This window comes from Sapajus apella, unplaced genomic scaffold (genome assembly GCF_009761245.1).
Source record: "Sapajus apella isolate SASKATOON/1434 unplaced genomic scaffold, GSC_monkey_1.0 scaffold29, whole genome shotgun sequence".
NCBI classification, from domain to species: domain Eukaryota; kingdom Metazoa; phylum Chordata; class Mammalia; order Primates; family Cebidae; genus Sapajus; species Sapajus apella.
The window spans coordinates 14,329,308-14,355,760 of record NW_022436969.1 but is presented as its reverse complement, the minus strand read 5'-3'; the positions used below and the strand labels follow the sequence as shown (position 1 = coordinate 14,355,760).

Here is a 26,453-nt window from a genome sequence, read left to right as displayed (position 1 = left end):
AAGGGAGGGAGGGAGGGAGGAAGGGAGGGAGGGAGGGAGGGAAGGAAACTTCAGTTTGCTTTCAGGAAGTCTTAACTTTGTAAGAGATGTCCCTGGGAAAATGTCACTTTGTGAGATTCATGATAGTTTTGGTCCAGGTTAGGTTATGTTTTCTCCCCATTTCCTTTTTTTTTTTTTTTTTTTTTTTTTGAGGCAGAGTCTTGCTTTGTTGGCCAGGCTGGAGTGCAGTGGCACAATCTGGGCTCAGTACAACCTCAAGCAATTCTCCTGCCTCAGCCTCCCAAATAGCTGGGACTACAGGTGAGAGCCACCACACCCAGCTAATTTTTGTATTTTCAGTAGTGACGGGGTTTCACCACGTTGGCCAGGATGGTCTCGAACAACTAATCTTGTGATCCGCCCACAGTGGCCTTCCAAAGTGCTGGGATTACAGGCGTAAGCCACTGCGCCTGGCATTTTCTCACCATTTCTAAGCAAATAACCCAGACTAAGGCCAGCATTCTACTGGCTTTAATGGTTCAGCACTGTGTCCCCCCAGTAAAATTTCTCTTGATGCGATTTAATATTCCATATTAAACAAACATGAGATTTGTGTTCTTCACATTGAAGCTATGATAATCAGTACGTTTGCTTCAAGGGTCTACCCCCACCACCCCCACACACACAGTGAATATTGAGACTCCTAAAGATCACATCTGCCAAGAAAAGTAGAATGTAGTTTTGCTTCAAAAGCTATCTTTGCTGGGTGTGGTGGCTCACACCTGTAATCCCAGCACTTTGGAAGGCCGAGGTGGGTGGATCACTTGAGGCCACTAGTTCAAGACCAGCCTGGCCAACAAGGTGAAACCCCTTCTCTACTAAGAATACAAAAATTAGCCAGGCGTGGTGGCTTGCACCTGTAATCTCAGCTACTTGGGAGGCTGAGGTGGAAGAATCGCTTGTACCCGGGAGGAGGAGGTTGCAGTGGGCCCAGACGGTGCCATTGCACTCCAGCGTGGGAAACATAGTGAAATTCTGTCTCCAAAAAAAAAAAAAAGAAAAAAAGAAAGAAAAAAGAAATTATCCTCAAACTAAATTTCTTTTCTCTGTTCTCCCAAGCTTCCGCAGGTTCACTCGGTCCAACAGCGTCACGACAGCAGTACAGGCCGACCTGGACTTCCATGATAATCTGGAAAATTCTCTGGAGTCTATAGAGGACAATTCGTGTCCCGGCCCGATGGTCAGACAGTTCTCCCGTGATGCCAGCACCTCCACAGTCAGCATTCAGGGCTCAGGAAACCATTACCATGCCTGTGCCGCCGATGATGACTTTGACACGGATTTTGACCCCTCTATTCTGCCTCCTCCGGACCCCTGGATTGACTCTATCACTGAAGACCCTCTGGAGGCCGTGCAAAGGTCAGTGTGCCACCGGGACGGCCACTGGTTCCTGAAGCTCCTCCAGGCAGAGCGAGACCGCATGGAGGGGTGGTGCCAACAGATGGAGCGGGAAGAACGGGAAAACAACCTGCCGGAAGACAGTAAGTAAAGCCACCGCGCGCCACACCCGTCCCCTGGGGTTGGGGTTGCTTTGCGGGTGCAACCCTTGTTGTTTTCTTCTCTGCCAGCTTCACTTGTATAACCTTGACGTTCCACACCCCAAACCAGAACATGCAGGAGAGCTGGTTGATTCCAGCTTTGTCCAGAAGTCCTTGAGCAGCACAAAACCAAGACAACTCCTGGGTAGATGTAACACCATCCTTTGCCCTAGGCCCAGGACGTTCATTTTTTTTTTTTTTTTTTTCCTGAAAATACCAAGCTCCATGTGGAGCTGCTTTCATGTCTCTAACTTGGTCCCTTTTCTCCAAGATGATCCCAGAATGTTGCTGATCCTCAGGGTATTCAAAATAATTCAAATCAAAACGTCTCATGTGTCCATAAATATACACCTACGATATGCCCAGACAAATTCTTTTTAATTAAAAAAAGAAAATAGGCTGGGTGCGGTGGCTCACTCCTGTAGTCCCAACACTTTGGGAGGCCAAGGCAGGTGGATCACGAGATCAGGAGATTGAGACCATCCTGGCCAACATGGTGAAAACCTGTCTCTACTAAAAATACAAAAAAAAAATTAGCTGGGCATGGCGGTGCGCCCCTGTAGTCCCAGCTACTCGGGAGGCTGAGGCAGGAGAATTGCTTGAACCGGGGAGGTGGAGATTGCAGTGAGCTGGGATGTTCCACTGCACTACAGCCGGGGTGACAGGGGGAGACTCCGTCCTCCCCAACCCCCCAAAAAAAAGAAAAGAAAATAATTCTAACTAGCCCAGTGCAGTGGTCCCCACCTGTAGTCCCAGCTATGTGAGAGACTGAGGTGGGAGGATCACTTGAGTCCAGGGATTCGAGGCTGGAATGATGCTATGACCATACCAGTGCACTCCAGCCTGGGTGACAGAGTAAGACCCCATCTCTAAAAATAAATATATAAATAATACTAACTCTTTTCAAGGTCCTTAGATACAGGTACATTGGGGATTTATAATCTTTACACTTTTGTTATTTTCATTAACATACAGCATTAAAACAAGGCTTATCATGTATAGGCAGGTAGAAACCCCACCTATTTGTATTCTTAAGCCTGTCTGACATGCATTTTCTCTTAGGATTTACAGAGGCAAATCCTCTAGCTGCTAGAGTAATACATTTTATAATTTTATTCCAATTGAATGGGCTAAAGTGAAATAAATGATGAATAAATAAAATAAATAATGGACACCATTTTTGCACACTAATTTTTTTTTCTTTTTGAGACAAGATCTCACTCCTCACCCAAGTTGGAGTGCAGTGGCGCAATCATGGCTCACCCCAGCCTCGGCCTTCCAAGTAGCTGGAACTACAGGCATGCACCCCATGTGCAGCTGATTTTTGTATTTTTGGTAGAGATGGGGGTTCGTCATGTTGCTCAGGCTGGTCTCGACTACTAAATTAAAGCAATCTGCCCACCTTGGCCTCCCAAAGTGCTAGGATTACAGGCATGAGCCACCATGCCTGGCCTGCACACTATTATTTTCAAACCTGATCTTTTAACATTTGAAAAAGAAAAATTATCAAATTACCTCAATTCTGAGGCATGTTTTACATGTTTTCAACAGTTCTGAAATTAGAATATAGCTTAAAGTCAGTGTGTATTGTAATGTTTTATGTTTATTTTCCTCTGAAACATTATTAATTATGAATTAATTATTCATTCCTCAGAAACATTATTACTAATGGTGGATCCCCCAACTGATGATATTTTTTGAAACAAAGAAATTTGGTGGTAGGCATTAATGTCTGCTTCATGTCTGTGTGTGAAGCATCTAGAAGAATATCGTCATGAAGTAACTTTTTAGATTTGTTTTTAAAATTACAGTTTCAGGCTGGGCACAGTGGCTCACGCCTGTAATCCCAGCACTTGGGGAGGTGGGCAGGTCACTTAAGGTCAGGAGTTCCAGACCAGCATGGCCAGCATGGTGAAATCCTGCCTCTGTTAAAAATACAAAAATTAGGCCGGGCGCGGTGGCTCAAGCCTGTAATCCCAGCACTTTGGGAGGCCGAGGCGGGTGGATCACGAAGTCAAGAGATCGGGAACATCCTGGTCAACATGGTGAAACCCCGTCTCTACTACAAATACAAAAATTCAGCTGGGCATGGTGGCGCGTGCCTGTAATCCCAGCTACTCAGGAGGCTGAGGCAGGAGAATTGCCTGAACCCAGGAGGCGGAGGTTGCGGTGAGCCGTGATCGCGCCATTGCACTCCAGCCTGGGTAACAAGAAAAAAAAAAAATCAAAAAAAAAAAAAAAAAAATACAAAAATTAGCCAGGCATGTTGGTGTGCCCCTGTAGTCCCAGCTACTTGGGAGGCTGAGGCAGAGAATCATTTGAACCCAGGAGGTGGAGGTTGCAGTGAGCCAAGATCGCAACCACTGCACTCCAGCCTGGGTGACAGAGTGAGGCTCTGACTCAAAAAAAGGTAAAATATAATCAGATAACAAAAACAACAATAATTTCTTAATTAGATCTAACATCCACTATAAATCGTGTTAAGTAAATTTACTAAATTCACTAAACTAGTGGTGTCAAAGAGCAGTGAGTTTTTCCCCAGGGAAATCATTTTTTAATGAAATGTAGTCTGGAAAATAACAGTTGTCATCAGGTTGGGGAATGTCCTTACTGTGGCCACTCTGTCACTCATAGCTCCAACCCCCTCCTCCCGCGTGACCCCTGTCAAATGACTGACTAGCTTACTGCTTGCCTTTATGAGCAAGTTAGGAAATTCATTAATGGGTTTCCTTTGCTTTTTCATATTATGAGTGCAAACAACTTGGCAGTGGAAAAGCAAATCTCTTTGACATTTGCCCCTAACTGTTAGTGCCACTGCAGACTCACCTGAGTGTTGATCCCCAAGCACAATTAGGTCTTTGCCCTGGTGACAGGTAAACAAGGCACCTTTCTGCAGTGGTCGGTGAGGAGCACGGGTAGGTTTCAGTAAGAAAGTCTTAGTTGGATCATCTTATTCACTTTTCTCCTTGTGGACATAAAATTTATCAGATTTTCCTCAGAAAAATGCCGGCAACTAAGGAACAATGACATCCGGCGCCACTGCTGAATGGCACAAACTGCCTTTCAGATTTCAGTTCTGAAATTTGGGACTCCTTCTAGCTTCCCGATTGCTGTTCTGTTCTCTCCCTCTCTTTCTTTCTTTCTTTCCTCCTTCTAGCTTCCTCATGATGTTTGTTCATTCTTTCTTCTCTTTTTTCTCTTTCTCTCTTTCTTTTCTTTCTTCTGTTTTTGTTTTTTTTGTTTTTTTTTTTTTTTTTCCTTTCTTTTGGCAGAGTTTTTTTGCTCTGTCACCCCGGCTGGAGTGCAGTGATGGGATCATGGCTCACTGTAGCCTGGACCTCCTGGGCCCAAGTGGTCCTCCCACCTCAGCCTCCGGAGTAGCTGTGACTACAGGTGTGCACCACCATGCCTGGTTAATTTTCAAAAAATTATGGAGACAGATTCTTGCTATGTTGCCCAGGCTGGTCTCAAACTCCTGGCATCCAGCAATCCTCCCACTTCAGCCTCCCAAAATGCCAGAATTACAGACGTGGGGTACTCACCCGGCCCCTGGCTGGCTTTCAGCAGGACTCTGGGAAACTGCTTATCTGATGTTTCCTTTTAATTGGCCTTCCAATTTGAGACTTGATCTACCTCTCTCAACCCAACTCTATAACGATGTGTGAGGACAGTCATTGCATAAACATTTAGGGAAAAACTAAAGGAACTAGAAAAACAAGTCAGTTGTATTCTAATACAATAACATATATTTGAAAGGTGAAAGTCTTCTCAGAAAACCAGCTTCTCATCCTATGTTCAGGATGAGAGAGAAACGTATTTGTATTTTGAAATGTACACTGCTGGCAAAGTGTCAAGATAATGAACACGAGGGAACTGCCCAGCCATCTGTTGTTCCAGGCCTAATTTGTTGTTCAGGCTGAATTGGGTTTCTCCCTGGTGCTCCCGTAATGCCCTGCGCATTTGTCCTTCAGGTACTTCCCACATTATTTTATAATAATGTGTGTGTATCTTTCTCCTCCACTAAAAAGTAAGCTTTATGAAAACAGAAATTACTCTTGTCTTATTCCTCTTTTTTTGAGACGGAATCTCACTCTGTCGCCAGGCTGGAGTGCAGTGGTGCGATCTCGGCTCACTGCAACCTCTGCCTCCCGGGTTCAAGCAATTCTTCTGCCTCAGCCTCCTGCGTAGCTGGGAGTACAGGCACATGCCGCTGCGCCCAGCTAATTTTTGTATTTTTAGTAGAGATGGGGCTTCACCATGTTGGCCAGGATGGTCTCAATCTCTTGACCTCATGATCCGCCCACCTCGGCCTCCCTAAGTGGGGAGCTGGGATTACAGGCGTGAGCCACCACGCCCGGCCATCTTATCATCTTTATATCACCAAGACTTCTGATGCATAACAGGAGATCAGTAAAGATGTATTTGAGTCCTTGAAATGTTTTGGAAATTCTGTTTTATAAAAGTATTTTACTTAGCAAAACCTTGCTTCCTAATTAGCAGAAAAATACTCAGTAAGTAATATCCCAGTTCTTTCAGTGTGCTATGACAAAATGCCCTAGACTGGGTAATTTATAAACCATAGGAATTTATGGCTCACAGTTCTTGGGGCTGGGAAGTCCAAGATCAAGGCACTGGCAGGTTCTGTGTCTGCCAAGAGCTGCTCTCTGTTTCAAAGATGGCACCTTCTTGCTGCGGCCTCACAGGGTGGAGGGAGCAGACAAGCTCCCTGGACCTTCTTGGTAAGCGTAGTAATCCTATTCATGAGGACTCTGCCCCTGTGACCTACGCACCTCCTACAGTCCCCCTCTCTTACTGTTATACTTTGGTGATTAGGTTTCAACATATGAATTTCAGAGGAACACAGACTGCGCCCAGCTAATTTTTGTATTTTTAGTAGAGATGGGGCTTCACCATGTTGGCCAGGATGGTCTCGATCTCCTGACCTCACAATCCACCCGCCTCGGCCTCCCAAAGTGCTGGGATTACAGGCATGAGCCACTGCACCCAGCCATCCTGTCCCTTTCTTAAGACAAAATTCCATGCCACAAACACTTGAAGACTTTTTCTATTTTTTCATGCTTTGAGAGATACGAAATAGGAGCTTCAAACTGCTAGGATTCCAAAATTCTGGTGAGCGCAGTGGCAAACTCTGCGCCCAGGACAGGGTCACCAATTTCAAATGAGTCTATCCAGATCAGGGAGGATCGGACCATAAAGCAGCAGTTACCCTCCCCAGGAAAAAGGGAGATCATCAGCGCATGAAAGAATATTCATCTTGTCCTCACAATACCCCTGACGATGGGCTAGAGACTTTGACAGGTGCTGTTTTACTTGCCCTCACAACAGCTCTCTGGCAGTATTTTGTCCAAGGTCACAGAAAACAGAAGTGTCTGATAGAATAGATACACATGAATAACATTTGACAAGATAATGATACTTTGTGTTGCCTGGCACTGTCCTCCTTCAAGCCCTCCGCACAGATCTGCCCCTGACTCCTTGGCAACCACCGCTCTCTTCTGATAACTGAGCCTAGAGCCGCAGAGGACCTTTGTTTCACTAAATCTCTGACTTAACCTTTTCTTTTTTTATGAGAGGGGTGGTAAGGAAGAGAGGCCAACCCCACTTGGCAGGCAAAGCCGCATTCTAAATAACTAGCTTTTGTCTGTTTGTTGTAATTCTGTGCACACCTGAAAGATCGCTCTGATAAATGGGTCAAGTACAGATACCTCTATCCCTTGGCCAAGCTGCTTTATGTGTTGTTTTGGACCTGCAGGAGGAGGGCATCTCCTCAGGGTGCCTGACAAACGTGATCCCATCACAAAGATCTTCCCAGGAGATCTGGTCTTGAAGTCATCATGGAAAGAGAAATAAGATAGCATGAAAAAACAGAAGATTCTAATCACAGAATTTATTTTGTGAGGTACCAGAATTATCCCAATTTTTAGGTATTTTTAAATGGTGCATGTATTGATGCCTCTGAAGGGTACACTTAAATATGGTTAAAATGGCAAATCTTATGTCTATTTTATCACAATTTAAAAACACCCCCACCTGTCATGGTGGCTCCTGCCTATAATCCCAGAACTGTGGGAGGCCATGTCGTGAGGATCGCTTGAGCCCTGGAGTTTGAGACTGGCTTGGGCAACAGAGATCCTATCTCTACAAAAATATCTTTGTTTTTAATTAGCCAGGCTTGGTGGCATGCACCTATGGTTCCAGCTACTCATGAGGCTGAGGTGAGAGCACTGCTTGAGCCCAGGAGGTCAAGGCTACAGTGAGCTGTGATCGTGCCACTGCACTCCTGCCTGGGAGGCAAGAAGGAGACTGTCTCACACACACAAAAATAAATAAATAACTAACTTTAAAAATAAAAATAAATTAAAAAACAAAAACCCAGAAATAGACAGCAGCAGCTAAAAACAAGCAGAACAATCGTGTTCATGTTCATATTCATGTAAGAATGTATTTCGTTAAATGACTCCCTGAATTCAAAATACAGTGCATCCACGGCAAAAAAAAAAAAAAAAGTTTGGAAAATAACCTATTTTCTCAATGGGAATTTGAGGTTCAGATTTTGCATGTGGGGTAATTGTATTCATCTTTCTCTATTAGAGAGTTGAAGAAGAAAGTCCATCTAATTTTAAATAGCTATTAATGATTTTGCTGATGTCATTATGCTAATCGTGACAGCTGCTTTGGGCCTCACAGGGCTGGAAAACACTTTCCTAGTTTACCTGAAACTGACTAAATGTGGGTAACAAAAGGCAGACTGAAAACAAGGATTTAGAGTAACCCAGGAGCCTCAAGCGAACTTTTGAACAGTGTAATTATACATTCTTTGGGCTTGTGGAGTTACTTTTTTCCCCTGATAAAAGCAAAGCAGAGCAAAGACTTTAGTTCTTGTTTTAAAGCTTCAACCCTAGCCATCGATAGTACTTTTTTTGGCTTGATAATAAAATAATGAAACTGCAGTGAGTGAGGTTTCCTCCAAGCCAAGACAGCTGACAGAATGCTTGTTCCCGCAGCACTTGAAGTAAAATGATAGGCGCCCTTCTCAGACAATGAAGCCCTTGTGTGAAACAGCTGTCTCAGGGAGATGGCTCAGTGCTCTTTGACAGTGGCTTGTATGTTACATAGATATGTCTGGTATTATCTAACCAGGGATGAAACGACCAGATGGAGCTGAATGCCTCCAACTAGCAATGCAGTCTACCACCGTGGGGAAAGAACATAGGCTCAGGTTTCAATGGCCCTAAGATGAAATGCCGGTGATTGCACACCAAAATCTGTCTTTGCCTTCTGAATTGTAGACAACTAATATGTGGAATTTTCAGGCTTTATCTGAAACGAACTGATAAACCTAGGGCATGTGCTGGAGGCAGATTAATTGTTTCTCTTTAATTTTGCCTGGTAATAGCATCCCATCTAGTGAAACTTGGCCTTCAGTTCCCCAGAAGGCTTGGGAGTCTTGGCAGCAAATGAGGCGCTGGTAATGACACCTGAAATGGGGTTTGCCTGGTTTCAGGTTTGGTTACGGAAGCTGTGCACAGTCATTATCGTGATAGTCTATCGGTGCCATCACCAGGTTTATCTGCCCGGGATTGCCTCTGCTGTGTCTCTGCAGCCTGTGAAACAGTGGGTGGTAGACAAAGCCTCATCTGTGAGTTCTGCAATTCATCTGTCTCCAGCCTGTGTGTTTCTAAGTGGGGAGCAGTGGCTGCATCCTAGCCTACCTCCCTTCTGTTTCATTTTCATCTTACTCTTGCAGTGAACCCTCCAAAGGTCCCTCCCACTCCACCACACACGCAGACACACACATTTGCATGCCTCTTTTTTTGTAAGCTCCAGACAACCTGAAATTAGTGACCACAGAGGAAGTGGCAGTAATGAAAAGGAAATCAACTATAATGTGCCATATGTTTAACCTTGAGAACACGACATTCATGCCACTTTGCACAGCGCTAGTGCCGGAAGGATATTAGAGACCATCCTTTTGTGGATATGCTTCTTGGAGGTGGTGTCTCCCAGCTCAGGAGGGCACTAGGCATGAAGAGGTGAAGTGACATTGTTAATCGGGGGAGAACCGAACCTGGAAACAGATCTGTTCCTAGACCAGTGGTGTTCCTGTCATTCCAGAGATGGCAGAGAGAGGGACTGGCTCCCGGAGCAAGATCTCCTATCATTTTCTCCAATAACTATTTCTGTGAAATAGAAATGCAGTGGACTGGCTGGGCGCAGTGGCTCATGCCTGTAATCCCAGCGCTTTGGGAGGCCTAGGCAGGCAGATCATGAGATCATGAATTCGAGACCAGCCTGGCCAACGTGGTGAAACTCCGTCTCTACTAAAAACATAAAAATTAGCAGCACGTTGTGGCACATGCCTGTAATCCCAGCTACTTGGGAGGCTGAGGCAGGAGAATTGCCTGAACCCGGGAGGTGGAGGCTGCAGTGAGTGGAGGTTGCACCACTGCACTCCAGCCTGGGTGACAAGAGTGAGACTCCATCTCGAAAAATAAATAAATTAATTAATTAAATAAATGCAATGGATTTCAAATATAATCTACAGGTTTTTTTTGTTCATTTAGATTATCTAGAGAAACATAAACTCATTTCATTTCATCCAACTTTCAAAGGCTCAGACTGTCTTTATCTACGTGTTGTATATGATGTTACCGTTTCATAGCTGATATAAGTCAAAATATGGATCCAGAGAATGACCATCTTCTATGAGTAAGACTCTTGGAGGGGTGGAGGGGTTGGGATTGGGAAAAAAAAAATTTAATTAGCTGAGTTTTTTAAAAGCTTGCTCTTTAAAAACAATTTTTTTTTTCCTAAGAACACTATGGAAACTCTGGTGTTAGTCTATGGGAAAACTTCTACTAGAGAATCCATTCTTTATTCATTAGCCAAGTTTCAGCTAAAAACAAAACAAAACAAAAAAAGCACTGTTGTGCAATGCAGAACAGCAACTGCCAGTCAGGAATGAAACAGATCCACGTTTTCTATGGAGACGTTTTGTTGACAGCAGCTCTGGATCACAAGTGTGTCTAAGAAACAGCTGCTGGGCAGTAGGCTGGGGAAATTTTTGCCACAAGGACACACTTGTAAATGAGAATGTCTCCACATGGATAATCCCAATGCCATGAAATCACACAGACTCAGACTGACAAATCCACGATTGTGGTTTATTTATTTGTTTATTTATTGAGACAGGATCTCACAATGTTGCCCAGGCTGGTCTCAAACTCCTAGGTTCAAGCGATCTACCTGCCTCAGCTGCTCAAAGTGCTGGGATTACAGGCAAGAGCCACTGCGCCTACCTGACTTTATTTTTTTGAAATAAATCTTGTGTATATTTGAGGTTTACATGATACTATAGGATACATATAGATAGTAAGTTGGTTACTCTTGTGAAGCAAATTAACATACCTGTCATCTCACATAGTTACCATTTTTGTGAAAGAGCAGCTAAAACCTGCTTATTCCACAAGATACCCTATACAAGATAATTTTTTTTTTTTCTGTAGGAAAGTAAGAATACTTTAGAAAGTGAATAAACACATTACTTGGAAAAATAGTGTTGTTGCACCAATTGATATTCAGGCATTGCAACCTATTCACTAGATGACAGCAATCCTATTTTATGAGCTATGTCTAGGAATCTAGGCAGTGTTCCACAGCAGAAAGCATGCTGGACCAGGAGTTTGAATGTGTAAGTATTAGTCTCAATCCTTCTAGTAACTGCCTTGGTCAAGTAATGAATTCTCTGGGCATTGTTAACATTATGAAGGGGTTGAGGTAAACGTCTAACTTATGGCTTTCAGGAGTTTGACCTTGATGTGCATAAAAGGTGTCCTACTTGGAGTTCACTGAGCTTCCAGAATTGTAGGTTGCTATTTTTTAAATCAAGTTTGGAGTTTTTTTTGGTTTTAATTTAATTTTATTTATTTATTTTTTTCCCCATTTATTTATTTTATTGCATTTTAGGTTTTGGGGTACATGTGGTGTGTAGTGCTCCCCTCCCTGTGTCCATGTGTTCTCATTGTTCAACACCCGCCTATGAGTGAGAACATGCGGTGTTTGATCTTCTGCTCTTCTGTCAGTTTGCTGAGAATGATGGTTTCCAGGTTCATCCATGTCCCTACAAAGGACCCAAACTCATCATTTTTGATGGCTGCATAATATTCCATGGTGTATATGTGCCACATTTTCCCTATCCAGTCTGTCGTCGATGGGCATTTGGGTTGGTTCCAGATCTTTGCTATTGTAAACAGTGCTGCAATGAACATTCGTGTGCACTACAAGATAATTTTATTAGCTATAGTCTTCATGCTGTGCATTAGATCTCTAGACTTGTCCCTCTATGTAGCTCCTACTTTGTAACCTTTGACCTACATCTCCCCAGTTCTTCCCCCTGTGTAACCACTGTTTCATTCTCTATGTACATTAATCTTTTTTCTTTTCTTTTTTTCTTTCTCTTTTTTTTTTTTTTTGAAACAGAGCCTAGCTCTGTTGCCAGGCTGGAGTGCCATCATGCGATCTCAGCTCACTGCAACCTCCGCCGCCCAGGTTCAAGTGATTCTCCTGCATCAGCTTCCCGAGTAGCTGAGATTACAGGCACATGCCGCCACACCCAGTTAATTTTTGTATTTTTAGTAGAGACGGGGTTTCACCATGTTGGCCAGGATGGTCTTGATCTCCTGACCTAATGATCCGCCCACCTCAGCTTCCCAAAGTGTTGGAATTACAGATGTCAGCCACCACACTCAGCCATTATTTTTTCAATTTCAATATACATGATGTAATGCAGTATTGTTCTTTCTGTATCTGGCTTATTTGATTTAGCATAATATGCTCCAGTCCATCTGTGTTATGGAAAGGGGCAGGAGCTCTTTCTTTTTTAAGATTGAATAATATTCACCTGTTAGCAAAGGAAATAATATATATATATATCACAGTTTCTTCTTGCTTTGTCACCTTGGCTGGAGTGCAGTGGTGTGATGATAGCTCACTGCAGCCTCATCCGCCCAGGCTCAATCAGTTCTCCCACCTCAGTTTTCTGAGTAGCTAGGACCACGGGTGTGGGCCATCAGACCCAGCTAAATTTTCAAAAACTTATTATCTGTGGAGACAAGATCTCACTATGTTGCTTGGGCTGGCTGGTCTCTAACCCTTGGGCTCAAGCAATCCTCCTGCCTTGGTCACCCAAAGTGCTGGGATCACAGACAAGAGTGACTGTACCTGGCCTTGTGTTATGTCTTCCTTAGAGAAATGTCTGTTCATTTTTAGTTCATTTTTGCTTCTTCTGGTTTTGTTTGTTTGTTTATTTTTTTTGTTTTGTCTTGTTCAAACCCTGTGTGAAGGACCTTTGCCCATTTTAAAATGGAGTTATTTGGGGTTATTTGCTTTTCTGCTAGTGAGTTGTAAGAGTTCTTCATTAATTTTGGATTTATAGCCTATAAACCTTATTGATTATGTGGTTTGCAAATACTTTTTCCCAGGTTGTAGGTAGCTTTTTTATTTTTATTTTTCTAATTTTTAAATTTTTGGGGGGGGTGGGAGGATGGATTCTTGCTCTGTTGCCCAGGCTGGAGTGCAGTGGTGTGATCTTGGCTCACTGCAAACCCTGTCTCCCAGGTTCATGTGATTCTCCTGCCTTAGCCTCCTGAGTAGCTGGGATTACAGTCACGCACCACCATGCCTGGCTAATTTTTGTTTCTTTCTTTCTTTTTTTTTTTCTTTAATTAGAAACGGGGTTTCACCATGTTGTCCAGGCTGGTCTTTAACTCCTGACCTCAGGTGATCCACCTGCCTCAGCCTCCCAAAGTCCTGGGATTACAGGCATGAGCCACTGTGCCTGGCCTGACTTCTTATTTTGTTGATTGTTTCCTTTGCTAACAGAAGCGTTTTAATTTCATGCAGTCTCATTTATTTATTTTTGCTTTTGTAGCCTGAGCTTTGAGTGCAATATCCAAAACGTTATTGCCAAGGCCAGTGTTGAGGAACCTTTCCCTTTTGTTTTCTTCTGGGAGTTGTGTGGTTTCTGGTCCTACACTTAGGTCTTTAATCCATTTTGAATTGATTTTTGTGTATGGTGTAAGATAAGGGGTAAGATAAGATGCGGTGTAAGATACGATTTGATTCTTTTACCTATGGAACTAGTTTTCCTAGCACTATTTATGGAAAAGGTTATCCTTTTCCCATTGTATGCTTATGGTGCCCTTGTCAAATATTAGTTGACTGTGCTGGACGTGGTGGCTCACGCCTGTAATTCCAGCACTTTGGGAGGCCGAGGCGGGTGGATCACCTGAGGTCGGGAGCTCAAGAACAGCCTGGCCAACATGGTGAAACCCCATCTCTACTAAAAATACAAAAAATAGCAAGGCGTGGTGGTGGGCGCCTGTTATCCCAGCTACTCAGGAAGCTGAGGCAGGAGAATCACTTGAACCCAGGAGGTGAAGGTTGCAGTGAGCCAAGATCATGCTACTGCACTCCAGCCTGGGTGACAGAGTAAGACTGGGTGACAGAGTAAGATTGAGTGACAGAGTAAGACTCAGTCTCAAAAAAAAAAAAAAATTAGTTGATTGCATGTGAATTTAAAGTAAGTGGATGGACCCACTTTTAAAATTTCCTTTCTCTTTCTTCACCCCTAAAGACTACAACATTGAGGGGAAAAAGGGCAGGTGGGAGGCCGAGGTGGATGGATCACTTAAGGTCAGGAGTTCGAGACCAGCCTGGCCACCATGGTGAAACCCTGTCTCAACTAAAAATACAAAAATTAGCCAGGCATGATAGCAGGCACCTGTAATCCCAGCTACTTGGGAGGCTGAGGCAGGAGAATGACTTGGATCTGGGAGGTGGAGGTTGCAGTGAGCAAAGATCACACTACTAGAGAAAGACTCTGTCTCAAAAAAAAAAAAAAAAAAAAAGCAGGTGGGTAAAAAGAAGGCAAAACTTGAGAATAAGGAAATATAATTCATCCACAAACACAACTCAACTTATCCCATATGGTGTGACTTTTCCAGCCTAGTCACACAAATATCATGACAAATAGCAATGCAAGAGGAATAATATCACAGCTAAGACTGTATCGGCTAATTAGTGAATACTATAATTTAAAAAGAGGTGCTAGACGCGATGAAACCTTAAAGAATTAGAATGCTCAAGGATTAGGGTATCCCAGGTAGTTTGTTTTTCTGGTTATAGAGTCTGTAAATAACTCAGTTAATTTCAAAACATATTCCTTCAGTGGGGATAACAGGAGTTACATGGGCACAGTCTATGCCATCAAAGAGCTCACAGTCTGGTTAGAAATCAGACATATTAAGAGAACATGTTGCAAAGAATTCGAAAAAGGCAGACAGCTATGTAGGGGAATTTTAGGAGCAGTGAGGAAGGAGAGGTGAAAGAAGGTAAGGCTTTCTGGCAAGGTGCACCTAAGCTGAATCACAACAGTGGGGACTTTGCCAGACACAGGGAGAGAAGCTTGCCTAGGGCACCAAGGGGAGGAGACAGTCTCAGCTTAGTGCTTGGTGTGAGAAGACACTCCGGAGAGAAAGACCTTGGGGATTGGGGAAGCTGTGGGTGCTTGGAGTACAGAGGGAGCCTGCAGAGAGAGAAACTGGACAGCTTGGCCTGCACCTGCTCTGCTGAAAAAGGCTTGGGGCTTATCCCATGGAGTGGGAGAACCAAGGAGAAGTTGTTAGCATGAGCTCACACCTGTAATCCCAGCACTTTGGGAGGCCGAGGCAGGTGGATCACGAGGTCAGGAGTTGAAGATCATCCTGGCCAAGATGCTGAAACCCCGTCTCTACTAAAAATGCAAAAATTAGTTAGGTGTGGTGGCAGGTGCCTGTAATCCCAGATACATGGGAGGCTGAGGCAGAGAACTGCCTGAACCCGGGAGGCAGAGGTTGCAGTGAGCTGAGATCGTACCACTGCACTCCAGCCTGAGCAACAGAACAATACTCCATCTCAAAAAAAAAAAAAAGTTGTCAGCATGAGAGTTAAATGAAACATGAAAACCCTCTAGTTCCCTTAATGAAGCCAAACTTCCAGGAATGGCAAGGGATGGAGAACATTTACACTATGGATGCACTGATCAAGACTTGTACCCCTATGTGTAACCAACAAGGGGATCCCCAGCTTTGTGCAGTATCATAGCCAATGAGATTTATCCTAGTCACGATTATTGCTAATTGAAACCAAGGAAATCCTGAGGGGAACATGGATTTTGGGAGACAGGAGGTATTGAGCTAGTGGTTTGCTCCTCTAAAGCATCTAGGGTCAGAACACAGTGGAGTCAAAAATTCGAGAAAAGGGAATGAGGGAAGGGAGTGGAGAAGTCAGCTCAGGATTACATTTTGTGTTCAACATTTATGAGGCTGAGTGAGAAAACGTCCACCAAGCACAGGGAAGGCAGCATCAGGAAAGAGCAGAGTGAGCCAGAGGGTGGTGTTGGGAGACCCAAGAGATCTGAGTTTCCTCTGTACCAAAGGCAGAGTCCAGAAGGTGAGGAGGGTGGAGACAGCTGGGCTGCAGGGAGTGGAGTCAATGGAGAGCAGAAGAAATAAAAGAGCAAGAAAAAAACAAGCCCATTCAAAAGTGGGCAAAGGACATGAACAGACATTTTACAAAAGAAGACAAACATGAGGCCAACAAACATATGAAAAAATGCTCATCATCACTGGTCATTAGAGAAATGCAAATCAAAACTACATTGAGATACCATCTCACGCCAGTTCGAATGGTGATCATTAAAAAATCTAGAGACAACAGATGCTGGAGAGAATGTGGAGAAATAGGAACACTTTTACACTGTTGGTGGGAGTGTAAATTAGTTCAACCACTGTGGAAGACAGTGTGGCGATTCCTTAAGGACCTAGAAATAGAACTTCCATTTGACCCAGCAATCCCATTACTGGGTATATATCCAAAGGATTATAAATCATTCTACTATAAGGACACGTGCACACGAATGTTCATTGCAGCACTGTTTACAATAGCAAAGACCTGGAACCAACCCAAATGCCCATCGATGATAGACTGGACAGGGAAAATGTGGCACACATACACCATGGAATATTATGCAGCCATCAAAAACGATGAGTTTATGTCCTTTGTAGGGACATGGATGAACCTGGAAACCATCATTCTCAGCAAACTGACACAAGAACAGAAAATCAAACACTGCATGTTCTCATTCATAGGTGGGTGTTGAACAATGAGAACACATGGACACAGGGAGGGGAGCACTACACACTGGGGTCTGTTGGGGGGAAATAGGGGAGGGACAGCAGGGGGTGGGGAGTTGGGGAGAGATAGCATGGGGAGAAATGCCAGATATAGGTGATGGGGAGGAAGGCAGCAAATCACACTGCCATGTGTGTACCTATGCAACTATCTTTTTTTTTTTTTTTTTTTTTTATAGGGGAGACGGAGTTTCGCTCTTGTTACCCAGGCTGGAGTGCAATGGCGCGATCTCGGCTCACCGCAACCTCCGCCTCCTGGGTTCAAGCAATTCTCCTGTCTCAGCCTCCTGAGTAGCTGGGACTACAGGCACGCGCCACCATGCCCAGCTAATTTTTTGTAGTTTTAGTAGAGACAGGGTTTCACCATGTTGACCAAGATGGTCTCGATCTCTTGACCTCGTGATCCACCCGCCTCGGCCTCCCAAAGTGCTGGGATTACAGGCTTGAGCCACCGCGCCCGGCCCCCTATGCAACTATCTTACATGTTCTTCACATGTACCCCAAAACCTAAAATGCAATTAAAAAAAAAAGAAAAAAAAAGAGCAAAGGCATGCCACCCTCTGGAGAATCAGGGGTTTAAATGGAATGTGTTAGTTTGCTAGGGCTGCCATAATGAAGTACCCATGGGGCAGGAATTAATATTTTCTCAGTTTTGGAGGCCGGAAGGCCGAGATCAAGATGCTGATTTCCCTTGAGGTTGCTCTCCTTGGCTTGCAGACCGCCGCACTCTCCCTGAGTCTCCCTTCTGTGTGTGTCTGTGTTCTCATCTCCAATTCTTTTTCTTTTTCTTTTTTTTTTAAGATGGAGTCTCACTCTGTTGCTCAGGCTTGAGTGCAGTGGTGTGATCTAAGCTCACTGCAACCTCTGTCTCCTGGGTTCAAGTGATTCTGCCTCAGCCTTCCCTCCCAAGTAGCTGGGATTACAGGCACGCACCACCATACCTGGCTAATTTTTCTATTTTTAGTAGAGATGGGGTTTCACCATTGTGGCCAGGCTGGTCTCGAATTCCTGAACTCAGGTGATCCACCCGCCTCAGCCCCCACAAAGTGCTGAGATTACAGTCGTGAGCCACTGTGCCTGGCCCTCATCTCCAGTCCTTATAAGGACATCAGTGATAGTGGATTACAGCCCATGGGAATGACCTCACTGTAACTTAATCACCTCTTTAAGGAGCCTGTCTCCAAACAGAGTCACATTCTGAGGTACTGGAGGTTAGGAATTCTACGTGTAAATTTTAGGAAAATGCAATTCAGCCAATAACAAGGGAGAAGAAAAATTTTATGTTAGCTGGAGGGGCCCATAAGGTTGGGAGGAGTTGCCCCACTTAGAATGAGAAAGACTTGCAGATGCTGCCAGACATCTCAGGCAAGGCACTGGCAGAGGAGCTGAGAGAGAGACTGGCTCACACAGCAAGTCCTCAGGGCAGCAGGGAGGGAATCAGACCAAGGACACATGCAGACGGGAAGAGTGGATGTAGAGAAGACATTAGGGCGTGGAGAGAGGTTTAGGGGACTGGTCAGGGAGGAATATTAGGAGAGGCAGGACACTGACAGTATTTGTCTGAGTTTGTTTGTGCTGCTCCAACAAAATACCAAAGACTGGGTAATTTATTTTATTTTATGTTACTTTAAGTTCTGGGATGCATGTGCTGAACGTGCAGGTTTGTTACATATGTGTACATGTGCCATGGTGGTTTGCTGCATTTATCAACCCGTCATCTAGGTTTTAAGTCCCGCATGCATTAGGTATTTGTCCTAATGCGCAAGACTGGATAATTTTTAAACAATAGAAATGTATTTCTCATTGCTCTAGTTGCTAAGAAGTCCAAGGTCAAAGTGTCAGCAGGTTGTATGTCTGGTGAGGGCTGCTCTCTGCTTCCAATATGGTGCCTGCTGCTGCATCCTCCAGAGGTAACAGATCCTGTGTCCTTGGGTAGCAGAAGAGGCAGAAGGGCAAGAGGTGGTCCCCTCACCTTCAAGTCCTTTAATAAAGGCACCAACTAAATTCATGAGGGCAGAGGTCACATGACTTAATCACCTCCAAAATGCCACACCTCTTATTGTTGTTGCACTGGGGATTCAGTTTCAACATACATTTTGGAGGAGACACCACCATCCAAACCACAGTAGTGTTCATGCCTGATTCCCTCCATTTTCATCTCATAGGAGGCAGGGTTGTTGTTGAAGATGCGGGAGTAGGGGCTGGAGTTGAGAATGAATAAGGTTGAGGAAATTAGGCTTAGAGAAGGAGGTAACCAAACACATCACTAATGGGTTAAAGGGCAGCAGTGAAAGATCAGCCAAGTTTGGAGACCATGATTTATGGTGTGAAGTCACATGGCTAAGCACTATCTGGAAAATAGGGTGGAAATATAGCTGTACGGGCTAGTGGGGTTTATCTGCCATCATTTCTGTACCTGAGGGTGGATCTTGTTTTGCCATAGAAGCTGCCATTCTTGAGGAGGGCTCTGACCCTTCATTTTGCAAAGCCTGTTTTCAGAGCAAGGCACTGATTGAATGGTCTAGTGTCCAGTGTGCTTTAATGTCCTGTCTCCTCTGTGTGACTGTGTCACCCAGTAGCCAGTTGGCCACTGTTCTAGCTCTGATAGTTGGGGGAAACTGTGCTAGATTATGAGCCCCTGAAAAATTGTTATGGATTTCTTATACACATAGAAAAATTATTCACCACTCAGTGACACTTGCGAAAATCTGCCTGAATAAAAGCCACCAAAAAAGAAGGACATTAAATTAGTCCATACTACTGGAGAGAGAAGTTGGAGTGTGAACATTAGCAAGAGAAATCATGTCCTTTTTTGGATACTGCCACCTTTTAGGTAAATGCCCAAGAACTAAAGAATGTAGATCCGTTATAGGAGTTATAATTCCTACTACATTCTCACGTTTACCTATATTGTTTCCTTAAGTAATCTGTAATGCTATGAAGATGGTATTATGATCATTAAAGGAAAAAGATTCTGAGTCTGATAAACTTTCCCATGATCAACAGCTGGTAATTGGTGAGCTAATTGTTCCCGACCCCACGCCTACACTCTTCCCCCACACAAGCACACCTTATTTTATTGGCACTGCTTTATTGCACTTTGAAAATACTGCTTTTTTTTTTTTTTAAACAAATTGAAGGTTTGTGGCAACCCTGAGTTGACCAAGTCTATCAGCACCATCTTTCCAAAAACATATGCTCATTTTGTGTTTTTGTGTCACAGCTTGGTAATTCTCATAATATTTCAAGTGTTTTCATTATTATATATCTGCTACTGTGATTTGTGATCAGTGACCCTTCACGTTACTATTGTAATTGTTTTGGAGCACCATGAACCGTGCCCATGTAAGAAGTGAACTTAATCAATAAATGGTGTATATGTTCTGACTGCTCCGCTGACCCGCAGATCCCCTGTCTCTCTCCTTCTTCTAGGGCTGTCCTATGCCTTGAGTTACAATAATACTGAAATTAGGCCAGTTAATAACCCAATAATGGCCTCTACGTGTTCAAGTGAAGAGTTGCAAGTCTCTCCTTTTAATCAAAAGCAATAAATGATTAAGCTTAGTGAGGAAGCATGTCAAAAGGCAAAATAAGCCAGAGGCTAGGTTTTTTGTGCCAAATAGCCAAGTTGTGGATGCAAAGGAAAACTTCTTGAAGGAAGTTAAAAGTGCTACCCAAGTGAACATACAAATGGTAAGGAAGAGAAACAGCCTTTTTGTTGATATGAATGACCTTTGAGTGGACTGGATAGAAGATCAAACCAGGCACAACATTCCCTTAAGCCAAAGCTTAATCAGAGCAACATTGCAACTCTCTTGAATTCCGTGAAAGCTGAGAGAGGCCAGGAAGCTGAAGAAGAAAAGTCTGAAGCTAGCAAATGTTGGTTCATGAAGTTTTAAAGAAAGAAGCTGTCTCCATAACATAAACACGTAAGGTGAATTCCGAGTGCTGATGGAGAAGCTGCAGTAAGTTATCTGGAAGATCTAGCTAAGACCACTGATGAAGATGATTACACTAAACAACAGATTTTCAATGTAGACAAAATAGCCTTCTATTGGAAGAAGATGCCATTTAGGCCTTTCATAGCTTCAAAGGACAGGCTCACTCTCTTGTTAGGGGCTCAGGCAGCTGGTGACTTGAAGTGGAAGCCAATGCTCATTTACCATTCTGAAAAGCCTAGGGCCCTTGAAAATTATGCTAAATTTGTGTGCTCTTTTAACGGGTGCTCTATAAGTAGAAGAACAGAACCTAGATGAGAGTGTCTCTGTTTACAGCATGGTTTACTGAACACTTTAAGCCCACTGTTGAGACCTGTGGCTCAAAAAAAAAGATTTCTTCCAAAATATTGTTGCTCATTGACAATACACCTAGTCACCCAAGAGCTCTGATAAAGATTTCAAGAAGATGAATGTTGTTTTCATGTCTGCAAACATGACATCAGATTTGGTTTGTCTGTGTCCCCACCCAAATCTCATCTTGAATTGTAGTTCTCATGATTCCCACGTGTTGTGAGAGGGACCTGGTGGGAGATAATTCAATCATGGGGGTGGTTTTCCTCACGCTGTTCTCGTGGTGGTGAATAAGTCTCACAAGATCTGATGATTTTGTAAGGGGTTTCCCCTTTCACTTGCCTATCATCATTCTCTCTTGTCTACCGCCATGTAAGATGTGCATTTCACCTTCCGCCATGACAGAGGCTTCTTCAGCCTGGTGGAATCGTGAGTCCATTAAGTGTCTCTCCTTTATAAATTACCCAATCTCAGGTATGTCTTTATCAGCAGCATGAAAACAGATGAATACAACATTAATTCTGCAGCATATGGATCAAAGAGTCATTTCGACTTGCAAGTCTTCTTAGTTAAAAGTACATTCCATAAGGCTATATCTGCCATAGATAGCGATTCCTCTGATAGACCTGGGCAAAGTCCATTGAAAACCTTCTGGAGGACTATTTGTAATCCAAAGGATAAATGCTTGAAAGGATGGATACCCCATTCTCCATGATGCGCTTATTTCACATTGCATGCCTGTATCAAAACATCTCATGTGCCCCATAAATATATACACCATGTACCTGCAAACATTTTAAAAAGTAATTTAAAAATTAAAAAAAAAAGAAAACCTTCTGGGAAAGAATCACCATTCTAGATGCCATTAAGAACGTTTATGATTAATGGGAAAAAGGTCAAAATATCAACATTAACAGGAGTTTAGAGGTTGATTCCAACCTTCGTGGATGACTTTGAGGGGTTCAAGACTTTAGTGGAGGAAGAAACTGCAGATGGGGTAAAAACTGCAAGAGAAATAGAATGAGGAGTGAAGCCTGTAAATGTGACTGAATTGCTGTAATTTCATGATCAAGCTTGAAGTTAGGAGGAGTTACTTCTTATGGATGAGCCAAGAAAATAGTTTCTTGGGGTGGAATGTACTCTTGGTGAAGATGCTGTGCACACTGTTGAAATGACCACAGGGGATTTAGAATATTACATCAACTTAGTTGATAAAACAGTGGTAAGCTTTGAGCGGATTTTGACTCCACCTTTTTTTTTTTTTTTTTTAGACAGGGTCTCCCCTGTTGCCCAGACTGGAGTGCAGTGGCATAATCATGGCTCACTGCAGCCTCAGCTTCCCAGGCTAAGGTGATCCTCTCACCTCAGCCTCCTGAGTAGCTGGACTTCAGGCATGTACCACCAAGCCTAACTAATTTTTCGTATTTTTAGTAGAGGTGGGGTTTTGCCGTGTTACCTAGGCCGGTCTCGAACACCTGGGCTCAAGTAATCCTCCTGTCTCGGCCCCTCAAAGTGCCGGGATTACAGGTGTGAGCCACCACACCAAGCCTTGACTCCAAGTTTGAAAAAAATTTTACTGTGGGTAAAATGCTGTCAAACAATATTGCATGCAACAGAGAAACTTTTCATGAAAGGAAAAGTCAGTCGATGTGGCAAACTTCGTTGTTGTCTGATTTTAAAAATTGCCACAGCTGGCTGGGGCAGTGATTCATGTCTGCAATGCCAGCAGTTTGGGAGGCCGAGATGAGAGGGTTGCTTGAGGCTAGAAGCTTGAGACCAGCCTGGGTAACACAGCGAGATCCTGTCTCTACAAAAAATTAAAAATGAAAAAAAAATTATTTTTAAGAGAAACATTGCCACAGCCACCCCTACCTTTGGCAACCACCACCCTGATCACAGCAGCCATCCACATTGAGGCAAGACCCTCCCTCAGCAAAAAGATTATGACTTGCTGATGACTCAGATGACCATTAGCATTTTTTTTGCAATAAAATATTAGGTACTTTTTTTTTTGACATAACACCATCACACACTTAACAGACTACAGTATAGTGTAAACATAACTTTCATATGCACTGGAAAACAAAACATTCATGTGACTTACTCTATTGTGATACTCATTTGTTGTAGTGGTCTGGAATCAAACGCACAATATGTCTGAGGCATGCCTGTCTTACCCAGAGAGAAAGTTAGACTGAAATGAAACATACCAGGTGAATTACAGTGTAGGTAGCAGAAAAATATGATGAGTTCTATGTAGCATGTCCACCGTAGTAACCTTCACCACTGGGGGCCAGTCAGATATAATCCATTGCAGGGATGTCTGTCGTGTCCAGGTTTTAGGGAACCTACTTTGAGGATATAAGAATTATGTCTATTCTTCTCTGTTTCTGAGGCCTTATAAGGTCTGATGATCGTGGAGTTAGGTGTAGTATAATGTAAGAATACGAAGCAGTCAGAGAGGCTGGGTGCAGTGGCTCATACCTGTAATCCCAGCACTTTGGGAGGCCAAGGCGGGCAGATCACCCAAGGACAGGAGATGGAGACCAACTGGCCAACATGGCAAAACCCCGTCTCCACTAAAAATACAAAAATTAGCCAGCCATGGTGGCAGGCACCTGTAATCCCAACCATTCGGGAGGCTGAGGCAGGAGAATCACTTGAACCTGGGAAGTGGAGATTGCAGTGAGCTGAGATCGCGCTACTGTACTCCAGCCTGGGTGACAGAGTAAGACTCTGTCTCAAAAAAAAAAAAAAAAAGCAGTTACAAAATTGAGCACGTCTGTCTTTTCAGTTCTAGAGACCTAACTCCTCTTGAATAGGAAAGGATACATATGCTAATTATGCCCAAGGATTGTAATCCTGATTTTAACCCAGCCAAAAGTTAAATGGTGTTTGTTTTCCTTTGGTATCACCAGCACACTGAAACTCCTTGCGGCTTTGCCATAGACCCACTGGGAGGGTTAAAAGAAAGTGTTCTTTCTCTTCATCCCTGTGCCTCTTATACTACCTCCTTTTCTCAGAATAACAACCTATCCCACAGAGGTCAGTCGGAAAGAGGAGGTATGCGCTCTTCTAAATGGCTGGGTCTTTGAATGTAGTCAGGACATTTCAAATCATAGTTTGCATAAAAGATTCCCCTTCCCACAGCCAAAATGGCTGTTCTCTGCTTCTCATTATGACATATAATCTTTAAAAGAAAAACAAAACTTGAAACTTATACCCGCCATCTCTTTCAAGTTGTCCCTGGTTCCTCGCTTCTTTTCAGGATTGAAATTGCCTTCCCTCCCAGTCACTTCAGGGAGCTGGATGTGCTTTGCTCTCTCTTCCTAATGTGGGACGCTGATCAGGCTTGATGAATTTCTTCCAAGTCTCCCACTGACTTACTATGCCCCTCACCCCTATCCATTGGCACTGGCTGGGAAAAAATTACATGCAGCTGGCATAGTGGTACACGCCTGCAGTCCAGCTGCTCAGAAGGCTATGGCAAGGAGTTGAGGGCTGTAGTACCCCTTGATCATGCCTGTGGGTAGCCACTGCCCTCCAGCCTGGGACAGCATAGCGAGACCCCATCCATAAATAAATAAGCAAACAAATAGAAATCACACTCAGTGGATAAATGGAATGCGGTATATACATACAATAAAATAGTATTCCACTTTGACAAAGAAGGAAATTCTGCCATATGCAACAACATGGATGAGACTGGAGGACCATATGCTGGGCGGAATAAGCCAGTCACTGGAGAATAAACACTGCATGATTCTGCTTCTGTGAGGTATCTAAAATAGTCAAACTCACAGAAACAGAGTGGAACGGTGGGTGCCAGGGTCTGGGGGGAGAAGGAGATGGGAATTACTGTTCAGTGGATCTAGAGTCATGCAAGGTGAGTAAGTTCTCGAGATCTGCTGTACAACATTGCACCACCATTAACAAAACTGTATTGTGCACTTAAATATTTGTTAAGAGGGTAGATTTCATGTTAAGTGTTCTTACTATAGTAAAGAAAAAAAAGAAAGAAATCACACTCAGATAGCTTCCAGTTAAGTAGATGCAGACGCAATTTTCAGTGAGTGTAGAGAGAAGAGGGCCCAACTAGACTGTGGTCAGAAGATGGGGACTGGCCACTGCAGGTGTCCCTGGGGAAGAGACTTTGTAGTTTGAGCACACGTTTTCTCAACTGGAGTTATCTGCTCTGACTCATAGGGTCCTTCGAGGATCTAATTAGATGCCTGTTTGTGAGTTTTGAAATACAAAGTGATGATAATTTAAGTAAACACATATTCACAAAGGCCTCCTAAAAGATCTTCCTGACTTTATGTGATTCACTAACCCAGGCCTGTCCTCTCTGCTTTGGGTCTTCTTAAGTAGCTGCTGTGGAGTGAGGGGTTTTAAGAATTGTAAGTGGGGGAGTTTATAGAGTGCTTACTTCTTAAATAGGAGGAATTCCATTCAACTGCATTTTCTGTTTTGTTTTGTACTTCTACTGAAGGACAGATTAACAGAGGAGCTGGGGAAGGAAAGGAAAGGAAGGAGTCTGTAAGCCTCACCATCAGGTGCCTATACAGTGTCTGGGGAGACTAGATCTACTCATATAAAAGGAACTGCCCAGCAATACAAGGCTTATTACCTGATTGTTTCACAAATAGATGATATGAGTCATGGTTAAATGGCTTGCCTGGGTGATACAGCAGAGATAATTATTCTGCAAGATGCACTTGAATGTGCTCCATGGGAGATGGGTGGCTAAAACTGTTAACCACATCTGGGATGAACAGTCTGGAAAGCATGGACCAGAATGTGAAAGAGATCAACTCAACACCCATAGAGCCTTAAAACCCCATTTCTAACTTTCAGAGAAAATCTGCTGCTGTTGGCTGTGAGGTCTCAACTGCATTAGTGGGATTTCCCCAACCTAACACTCAAAAAGACCCTTAGCTATCACCTTTCCAGGACCAGAAAAGAGACCTTATGAACTCAGTGATGGGACCAAAATAGTCATTCTCTACTGCAATGGTTTCCTCTGGGGATAAAAAGGATTGGGATAGGAGTGGAGAACATATACTTTATCTGTAGGGCATCATTTCATAGGAGAGAGAGAAAAGGGAAAAAGAAAACAAATTCAGCTGGATGTGGTGGCTCATGTCTGTAATCCCAGCACTTTGGGAGGCCAGGAGTTCAAGACTGACCTGGGCCACATAGTGAGACCCAAGGTTGGTTTAATCCACAGATGCAAAACCCGTGGATACAGAAGGCCAACTGTATTTTTTTTTCCATCCTAAAAGTTGGTATTGAATATTTTAGAGTAGTTTCTTTTTTTTTTTTTTTTTTTTTTT

The 26,453-nt window shown here is 43.5% G+C and overlaps 1 protein-coding gene across 14 annotated transcripts in view; it reads left to right on the top strand.

Annotated features, from left to right (window-relative positions):
* Positions 1 to 26,453, top strand: part of DLGAP1 (DLG associated protein 1) — a 979,377-nt gene that overhangs the window by 937,474 nt on the left and 15,450 nt on the right. For all 14 annotated transcript variants that reach the window (XM_032293472.1, XM_032293474.1, XM_032293470.1 and 11 more), the window contains one exon: positions 1,099 to 1,520. In XM_032293472.1, the coding sequence (XP_032149363.1) occupies positions 1,099 to 1,520 (422 nt within the window). The remainder of the gene's footprint in view (positions 1 to 1,098; positions 1,521 to 26,453) is intronic.